We start from the raw sequence: 9,455 nt of genomic DNA, 5'->3' as shown, positions 1-9,455 counted from the left end.
CATTCAAATGCAGAAAGCTTTCCAGTCAAGTCAGAGCCTTTGACTTCGCCTCGAGCTTCTCTCCATTGAATGGTGATCCGCCCCACCCACCCCTCTTCCCATCCCCATCCCCATCCCCATCCCCCCATTCCACGTCTCCACCTTGAGACTGCCCCTTTCGGCACCGTGCGGAGGAAGGGGGCTGGGGGGGTGGGGAGGGTGGCCGAGGGACACACTCGCCTCGCGTCAGGCCAAAGGAGTCTCCTCCTTTTCTGTCACCCAGGAAACCCCGCTCGTGCGTGCGAGGATCACGGACGTGCGTCGAAGCAGCCGTCTTCCCTTGGCAGCTTCCCCTCCGTGGGAGGAGGCTTTCATTCCTGCCTGCCTCCAGTTCCGTTCCGTTCAGTCGCTCAGTCGTGTCCGACTCTTTGCGACCCCATGAGTCGCAGCACGCCAGGCCTCCCTGTTCATCCCCATCTCCCGGAGTTCACTCAGACTCACGTCCCTCGAGTCCGTGATGCCATCCAGCCATCTCATCCTCGGTCGTCCCCTTCTCCTCCTGCGCCCAATCCCTCCCAGCATCCGAGTTTGTTTCCAGTGAGTCCACTCTTCTCATGAGGTGGCCAAAGGACTGGAGTTTCAGCTTTCGCATCATTCCTTCCAAAGAAATCCCAGGGCTGATCTCCTTCAGAACGGACTGGTTGGATCTCCTCGCAGTCCAAGGGACTCTCGAGAGTCTTCTCCAACACCACAGTTCGCAAGCATCCATCCTTCGGCGCTCAGCCTCCTTCACAGTCCAGCTCTCACATCCATCCGTGAGCAAGGAAAAACCATAGCCTTGACTAGACGGACCTTAGTCGGCAACGTCGCGTCACTGCTTTGGAAGATGCTATCTAGGTTGGTCGTCCCTTTTCTTCCCAGGAGTCAGCGTCTTGGAACGTCATGGCTACAGTCACCATCTGCAGGGATTCTGGAGCGCCCCCCCCCCCCCCAAATAAAGTCTGACCCTGTTTCCACCGGTTCCCCATCTATTTCCCACGAAATGATGGGACCGCATGCCATGATCTCCGTTTTCTGAATGTTGAGCTTTAGGCCAACGTGTTCACTCTCCTCTTTCCCTTTCCTCAAGAGGCTTTTCAGCTCCTCTTCCCTTTCTGCCATAAGGGTGGTGTCCTCTGCATATCTGAGGGGATCGCTATCTCTCCCGGCCATCTCGAGTCCAGCTTGCGTGTCTTCCAGTCCAGCGTCTCTCACGATGTCCTCTGCATAGAAGTGAAATAAGCAGGGTGACAATATACAGCCTTGACGTCCTCCTTTCCCAATCTGGAACCCAGTCTGTCGGTCCATGTCCAGTTCTCACTGTGGCTTCCTGACCTGCCTACGGATTTCTCAAGAGGCAGGTCAGGCGGTCTGGGATTCCCGTCTCTTTCAGCCTTCAGAGAGACAGAAAAGGAGGGAGGGGCAGAGCCGTTCCTCTGGCGCCGGCCGGCTCTGTCGTCCCTCGAATCCAAAACACTCCATCGGGCACGGAGGTTCACGTGCGGTGGGCTGGAGTGGGGTGGGGACGGCGGCCTACTCCGAACCCTAGCAGTTTTCCCTCCTCTGTCCCTTGCCTGGAACCTAGGAAAAGCTGAGCTGGTGTCTGTGTGCGTGAGTGCGTGCACGTACACGTGTACGTGAGAGACGGCACGTTGTGCGTGTGCGTGTGCATGGACGTGAGAGGAAAAGGGGAGAAAAAGAAAAGAAAGGGGAAAAAAAAAAAAAAAAAAACAACCAGAAGGAGGGAAGGACGAAATAGGTTCGGTAGTAGGGCCTCCATGTCGTGGAAAGAGTTTCTGAGCACAGATCCTCCGTTCAGTGAATCGGCGATCGTATCTCCTCTACAGGAGGCCGTGATGTCGACTGGACGGGTCCGGGAAAGCAGGCCTGGGGTGCGAGCCATCGGGTATTTTCTTTCCCCTCAGAGGCACTTGTAGGGAAACCAAGGAAACACACAGGTTCATCCCTGGAGCGGATTCGAGACACCAGTCGGCGCAGGGAGAGGCAGTCTAGGAGACGGATTTCTAGACGTCAGGGTCGGGTCCTGGAGCGGGTTGCCATGTCCTTCTCCAGGAGGCCTTCCTGGCCCAGGGACGGAAGCCGGGTCTCCAGGAGTGCATCCCCGCGTTTCTCAGAAAGACCCTCTGGGCCCCTAAGGAACCTGTGGCAATCACGATCGCCAAGGAGATGAGAATCCTCCACGGAGAGTTTCCGAAGTCTGGAAGGACCAGATCGAGAGAAAAAGAGAAAGGATTCCCTTCTGCCCACAGGGGTGTTGTACGAAGGGACCAAGGGGATGTCCGTCTTTCCAAATTCACAGTTTCAACACTTGTGTCCTTTCGGTCCTCTGTTTTCTCTTTGTATCTGGAAAGCAACAGGTGGAACGGTATAGGTCCTTTCATTATTTTATGTTTCTTTCTGTCTTTTTCCCGCCCGCCCGCCCGTCCGTCCGTCCGTCCCTCCATCTGTCTTCTCTCTGTCTCTGTCGCTTTTCACTCAGGTTAGGGAATTTAAAAAAAGAAAAAAAAGGAGGAATCTGTATTTCTGCAGGTCAGGAAGCTACAGTTAGAACTAGACATGGAAACCCAACAGGCTGGTTCCAAATAGGGAAAGGAGTCCATCAAGGCTGTCTATCGCCACCCTGCTGATTTAACCTACAGGCTGAGTACACATCATGAGAAACGCTGGGCTGGATGAAGCGCAAGCGGGAGTCAAGATTGCCGGGAGAACGATCAATCACCTCAGATAGGCACATGATACCACCCTTATGGCAGAAATGAAGTCTGGGCGGGGGGGGGGGGGGGGGGGGGGCGCGCGGGGAGGGGCGTTCCAAAGTCATGCTCGTTTCAGGTGTTCAGATTCTTTTCCCTCAGAGGTTCATGCAAAGTCATACGTCTACTTTCCCGTGCTGGCATAGGATCCCGGTGCTCTTGGATTGTTCTGACGCACAGTTTACGTGTCCACGTTCAACCCGACCTCCTAAGTGGACCGCCTGCTCCTCCCCGCCCCCAATCCTTTTTTTCCTCAAGAAGTCAGGCATCCACTTCAGCATCCTATTCCTCAGTTCACCCAACCCCACGAAAGAAGTCATTCCTCAAGCTTTCCCATCGGTTCTCTCCACCTCGCCTGATGATGGCGGGGGACCGGAAGACTGACCGTTCTGAAGAATTTCGCAAGAGCTCTGGGGGAAGGCTCCTACGATCTGCTCGGTGAAGTGGGTGGCGTGTCAATCCGCAGAGACCGTGGAAGGTATGCCCCAAGTGGCAAACACCATCGCTTTCCGTCTCGGTCCGTTTGCTTGTCTGCAGCGAGGGACGGAAGGGAGGCTTCCACCTTCCACAGAGAAAGCTATCCCTAGCGTCCCAAGCATGTTTGACCACCACCCCACCCCCGCCGCCCCAGGTGACAGGCGTGACAGGTCAGACCGTAGCCATCGTCACGTCAAGGGTGTACGCACAACAGGCAGACTCATCCGAAAGGCACCCTGTCCTGTGAAGGGGGAGGGAGGGGAGGGAGGGGCAGAGGGAGGGCGAGGAAGGGAAAGAGAAAGAGAGGGACAGGGACGCACACACTGGGGGCGGAGGGGGTGGGGGGAGGCTGTCGGGGGGGGGGGGGGACCAGCGTGAGGAACTCCCCCCATGGCCAAGGTCACGAGGAAGGAGGCTTGGCACACGCAAAGGCGTGATCAAGCCTCAGGAAACCCCCCGCTCCCGAGCATCTACCCCCAAAGCCAGAGTCTCCCTAGAAATGAGGAGTCCAGCGGGTCGGTCAGGAACGACGTGGGTGAAGGGTGTTTCACGTGTCGGGCCGATCACGACGGCTCATTCCCGGCCCTGGGGGTGACGAGGGCGTCTCAGGTCAAACCTCTCCGCCGACAGACCAGCTCGCGTGACAGGGTCACCCACCCTCCCGCCACGACGCACACGAGCGTCGCCTCCCTCTCCACCGTACACAGCACAGAGAGTCTGGGAGTCTCTGGAGAGTCTTCACGAGCACAGGGCTTTTCTCACGGTCGAGTCCACGATGGCCGCCAGGCCTCCATATCCTTAGGCACCTGGGAATCGATGAATCCATGTCGTCGGAATGCAGAAAAGGAAAGAGAGTCGTTCTTAAGGGGAGCAAGACTAGACTTTTTGAGTGAAGGAATGGTCTCTTTGGGAATAGATCCCTGTCCTTTGTGATCCATCCCTGTGTCCTTGCTATGCAAACAGGTGGCTCCATCACTCTCCGAAGACGAAATAGACCTTCAGGGCAACATCGGGGAAAGGATTTTCGTGGGTTGGGCTGATGGTTGCTGCTCCATCTCCATATTCCCTGCCCTTATCGTGAATATAACTAGCATCGAGGAGACATAAGGAGTCCCCTTTCAGACGACTCATGTGAACTTTGGGTTCGATCCGTTCCTTTCTCGATTGGAACTCACGACACCCTCACCCTACAGGAATGTCACTTTATCTGGAGGGTGGTGCCTGGTTTAAGAAAAAAAACACCCTTGGAACACAGAAGTGTTTTGGGGATCAGAAAGAAAGGATCGTCACATGTCAGCAGGCCTCACGGCCAGAAGAGGAGGTCATATCCCTAAGACCTGGGTTTTTTGTTTTTTTTTTTTTTCTTTTCGTACATTTACGTGAAGCACCTGATTCTGAGAAAGGTCGGGACTCCTGGCCCCCACGGGACTCTGTATTCATCCCTATATGTCACAGAAGGGATAGAAGCAAACCCCACACGAAAGAAATCGGATCCGTTTCCGGAAAGACTGATACCCGCATGTCGCTTCTTTCCTGCTCCCCGTTTCTCTGGCCGAATCCCAAGGGATTCAGCCTCTTTTCCTCCGCTCATTTTCCTACGACACTATCCGTTTCTAATCTCTCTATATCTCTGTCATTCGATACGTACGTATCCAAGGACGCCAACGCCGTCCCCACCTTCGAATTCCCTGCATCCGACGGGGCTGGACCCCGGCAGGAGGCGGCGTGCGGTGGTGTGTCTGGGGCACGCGCAGGTGCCGCTGCGTGGGTGTGTGTGGGGGGTGGGTGGGTGGGTGGGGGGGTAATGTGTGCGGTGTGTGTATAGGTTCCACGTGAGGCCGAGCGTGTGTCGGGTGGGCACCATGGGTGTGTGCGTGTGGGATGAGCCTGTGGGTGTGGGCGTGGCCGTGGCCGTGGCCGGAAGGGGGTGGGGCGTGCAGAGACAGTGGCCCAGAGACACAGCCAGGCAAAGGACAACGCAGTGTGCGTGCGTGTAGGGGGTAGGGGGGCAGTGTGTGGTGTGCGGCCTGTGCGAGCGGGGTGCGAACGAGCTGCGTGTGTGTGTGTACGTGTCTGGGGTCGGGATGTGTGTGTGCGCTGTGTGCAGGTGGGGTGTGTGTGCGGGTATGCCTGTGGTGCGTAGGGTGCGCCTGTGGTTGTGGGTGTGGCGGGTGGGGGGGGGGTGTGAGGCGCGGAGAAACAGCTAGGCAAAGGACAAGGCAGTGTGTGTGTGTGGTGGAGGGGGGGGTGCGGGAGAGGTAGGGGGCAGGGTATGTGTGGTGGCGTGGTGTGTGCGGGCATGGGGTGTTTATGGGGGTGGGTGTGTGCGCGCGTGTGCGTGTGTGTGTGTGTGTGTGTGTGTGTGTGTGGCGCTGGGGGCGGGGCGGGGCGGGGCGGGGCGGGGCGGGGGGGGGGGAGTGTGGCTACGCATGTGGTGTGTGGGCAGAGACAGAGGAGCGGGGGACAGTCACAGCCAGGCCAAGGACAACGCAGTGTGTGTGGGGTGGGGGGGAGGGGGGGAGTTTGTGGTGTGTGGCGTGTGCCGCCGGGCTGGGTGTGTGTGTGTGTGTCTGGGTGGATATGTGTGTGTGCGCAGTGTGCAGGCGGGGTGTGTGTGCGGGTATGCGTGCGATGTGTAGGGTGCCGCTGCGGGTGTGGGTGTGGGTGTGGCCTGTGGGTGCGAGGGGTCACGGTGGCGCAGAGACAGAGGCCCAGAGACACAGCTAGGCAAAGGACAAGGCAGTGTGTGGGGGGGCGGGGAGGGCGGGATGTGTGCGCGGGCGTGTTGTGTGCCCTCGTCGAGGGGTGTTTATGGGCGGGGCTGGGTGTGGCCTCAGCGTGTGGCGTGTGGGCAGAGACAGAGGGGAGGCGGAGAGTCACAGCCGGGCCGAGGACAACGTAGTGGGGTGGCGGCGGGGAGGGGAGGGGAGGAGCGTGCGGTGTGGGGCGTGTGCGGGCGGGGTGCGAACCGGCTGGGGTGTGTGTGTGTGTGTGTGTGTGTGTGTGTGTGTGTGTGTGTCTGGGGTCGGGATGTGTGTGTGCACTGTGTGCAGGCGGGGGTGTGTGTGCGGGTATGCGTGTGGTGTGTAGGGTGCGCCTATGGGTGTGGGTGTGGTGGAGGGTGGGTAGCGCAGAGACACAGCTAGGCAAAGGACAAGGCAGTGTGGGGGGGGGGGGCGGGGGGGCGGGATAGGTGGGGGAGGCGGGGTATGTGTGGTGGGGGCGTGGTGTGTGCGGGGGTGGGGGGTTTATGGGCGGGGGGTGTGTGGCTACGCATGTGGTGTGTGGGCAGAGCCAGAGGAGGGGGAGACAGCCACAGCCAGGCCAAGGACAATGCAGTGTGTGTGTGTGTGTGTGTGTGTGTGTGTGTGTGTGTGTGTGTGTATGGGGGAGCGGGGGGAGTGTGTGGTGTGTGGTGTGTGGTGTGTGGCGTGTGCGGGCCGGGTGCGTACGGGCTGGGGGTATGTGTGCGTGTGCGTGTGCGTGTGCGTGCGTGCGCGTGCGTGCGCGTGCGTGCGTGTGCGTGTGTGTGGCGGGGGGGGGGGGTCCGGGATGTGTGTGTGCACGCGCTGGGTGCAGGCGGGGTGTGTGTGCGGGTATGCGTGTGGTGTGTAGGGTGTTCCTGTGGGTGGTTCGGGCAGAGACAGAGGCAGAGAGTCGCAGCCAGGCAAAGGACGACGCAGTGGGTGTGTGGTATGGGCATGGTGTGTGTGTGGGGGGGGGGTGGGGGCGGTCCTGCGTGTGGTGCGTGTGGTGTGTGTGGTGGGCGGGCAGAGACAGATCGAGTCAGGCAAAGGATCACGTGCATGGATGGATATCCCGCATCATCTGCTTGTGTTTTCTGAGCTCGTTCAGCACCTCCGAGATCAAGACCACTCCCATGAAATGTGAGTCTGCCCCCACCAGCCAGCACTTGTCTTTGGCCAGGCAGACAGGGGGAGTGTTCCGAGTTTGGGGGGGGGGGGGGCGGGGTTCGCGACGTGCTGTCACCAGGCCAGCTTGGGTCCTCGCGTTCTGCCCCTGAACCTGACTGGAGCAAGTGGGTCCGTGTGATCTGTCGTGGCTCTGTTTGAAATCCTCGGCGGGAGAAGGAAGATTTTCACCCCATGCCAGGGGAGACAAGCCCCCCCCCCCAAGTCACCTCCCTGGGGTTCCAATAGCTGTTCTCCAAATCCATCGTGTTTCCCAAAGGAGATCTCCCATCCCAAGCCAAAAAGCCCAAATGGCTCCCCATGGACCTCTGGCCCAAGGCGCCGCTCCCACACAGCCTCCTTCCACAGCCCCAGGGCATTCAAGAGTTGGCCGGCCCGGCCCGGCTCCAGCCGTGGTCCCCCCGCAGGGCCATCTAAAAAAGCGACCGACAGGCAGGTGGCGCCCGACAGCCAACCCACCGTCCAGAGAGCCGGCCGCGGCATAGAAGCTCCGAGGGGGACCAGCAGGGACTCGTTGCCAGACGGGGGGGGCCCATCCTAGGGCGCAGTTTCTCCGCTCCGTCACCGAGGCGGACAGGAAAGCGGGACACGCCAACACTTCTCGGGAACGTCTCTGGGCGAGGTACGACGGACGCACGGACGGACAGATGGACGGGGGTGGGGGAGGGGGAGGGGGAGCATTCCTGACCGCACGCCCGCACCCACCGACGCACGCACGCACGCACGCACGCACGCACGCACGCACACACCGACCGACCGACCGACCGGCCGACCGACCGACGCCGGGGTCCAGCCCTGGTGGATCCAGGGTGATTCGAGGGTCGGGATGGAATCGGCGTCCTAGGAAAACACTTAATTCATTATCGATACACAGAGAGATCAGCAACGGATAGTGTCGTCGGAAATATGAGTGGCGAAAAAGAGGCTGAATCCCTTGGTGGACGTGGAATCACATCCACGCTGCAGATGGGAATTCAGCCAGAAAAACGGGGAGCAAGAGAGAAACGACACAGGGGAATCCGTCTTTCCAGAAACGGATCCCATGTCTCTGTTTCGTAGGCTTGCTTCTAACCTTCTGTTACACACATAGGGATGAATCCAGAGTCAACGCGGGGGTCAGCAATCCTGACCTTTCTCAACATCAGGTGCTTTCCATCCAAAGAAGGTCTTCAGGGTTTTCCATCCTCTTCCGGCCACGAGGCCTGCTGACATTTTATGATCCTTTCTTCTGATCCCCAAAACACTCACGTGTTCCAAGGGGTGTTTTTTTCTTCAACCAGGCACCACCCTCCGGATAAAGTTGCATTCCTAAACGGTGAGGGGTGTCGTGAGTTCCAATCAAGAAAGGCATTGATGTCACTCGAGGTTCACAGGATTCATCTGAAAGGTTCATACATATTTCTCCCCAGAGACACAGCTAGGTAAAGGACAAGGCAGTGTGTGTGTGTGCGTGTGTGTGTGGGGGGGGGGGGGCGCGTGCGGGAGGGGTGGGGGAGCGGGAGGTGTGCGCGGGCGTGTTGCGTGCCATCGTCTCGGGGTGTTTACCGGCGGGGGGGGGGGGTGCCTGTGGCCTCCGCATGTGGTGCGTGGGCACAGCGCGAGAAGAGGAGAGGTGGAGCATCACAGCCGGGCCAAGGACAACGCAGTGCGTGTGTGTATGGTGTGGTGTGCGGTGTGCCGTGTGCGGGCGGGTTGCGAACCAGCTGGGTGGGTGTGTGTGTGTCTGGGGTCCGGATGTGTGTGTGCACGGTGTGCAGGCGGGGTGTGCGTGCGGGTATGCGTGTGGTGTGTAGGGTGCCGCTGTGGGTGTGGGTGTGGGTGTGGGTGTGGGTGTGGGTGTGGGTGTGGCCTGTGGGTGCGAGGGGTGGTGGCGCAGAGACAGAGGCCCAGAGACACAGCTAGGCAAAGGACAAGGCAGTGTGTGTGTGGGGGGGGGGGGGGGGGTGGGGGGGGGTCGGGATGTGTACAGGGGCGTGGTGTGTGCGGTCGTCGCGGGGAGTTTATGGGCCGGGGTGGGGGGGGCGGTGATTGTGGCGTTGAGGGCGGGGCTGGGTGTGTGTGGCCTCAGCATGTGGCGTGTGGGCAGAGAAAGAGGCGAGGCGGAGAGTCACAGCCGGAGAGTCACAGCCGGGCCAAGGACAACGTAGTGGTGGGGGGGGGGGGGGTGGAGAGGGGGAATGGGGAGGGGAGTGCGTGGTGTGTGGCGTGTGGTGTGTGGCGTGTGGCGTGTGGGGGCGGGGTGTGCGTGCGGGTATGC

The 9,455-nt window shown here is 59.8% G+C and overlaps 1 protein-coding gene across 1 annotated transcript in view; it reads left to right on the top strand.

Annotated features, from left to right (window-relative positions):
* The first annotated feature begins 5,128 nt into the window (after positions 1–5,128).
* LOC108634846 (collagen alpha-1(I) chain-like) overlaps positions 5,129–9,455 on the top strand; it is a 9,286-nt gene continuing 4,959 nt past the window's right edge. The window contains exon 1 of the mRNA XM_018045204.1: positions 5,129–5,193. Within this exon, the coding sequence (XP_017900693.1) occupies positions 5,129–5,193 (65 nt within the window). The remainder of the gene's footprint in view (positions 5,194–9,455) is intronic.

Source organism: Capra hircus, unplaced genomic scaffold (genome assembly GCF_001704415.2).
Source record: "Capra hircus breed San Clemente unplaced genomic scaffold, ASM170441v1, whole genome shotgun sequence".
NCBI lineage: Eukaryota > Metazoa > Chordata > Mammalia > Artiodactyla > Bovidae > Capra > Capra hircus.
The sequence above is the reverse complement of the archived record's forward strand: the minus strand, read 5'-3'. Positions and strand labels throughout refer to the sequence as shown.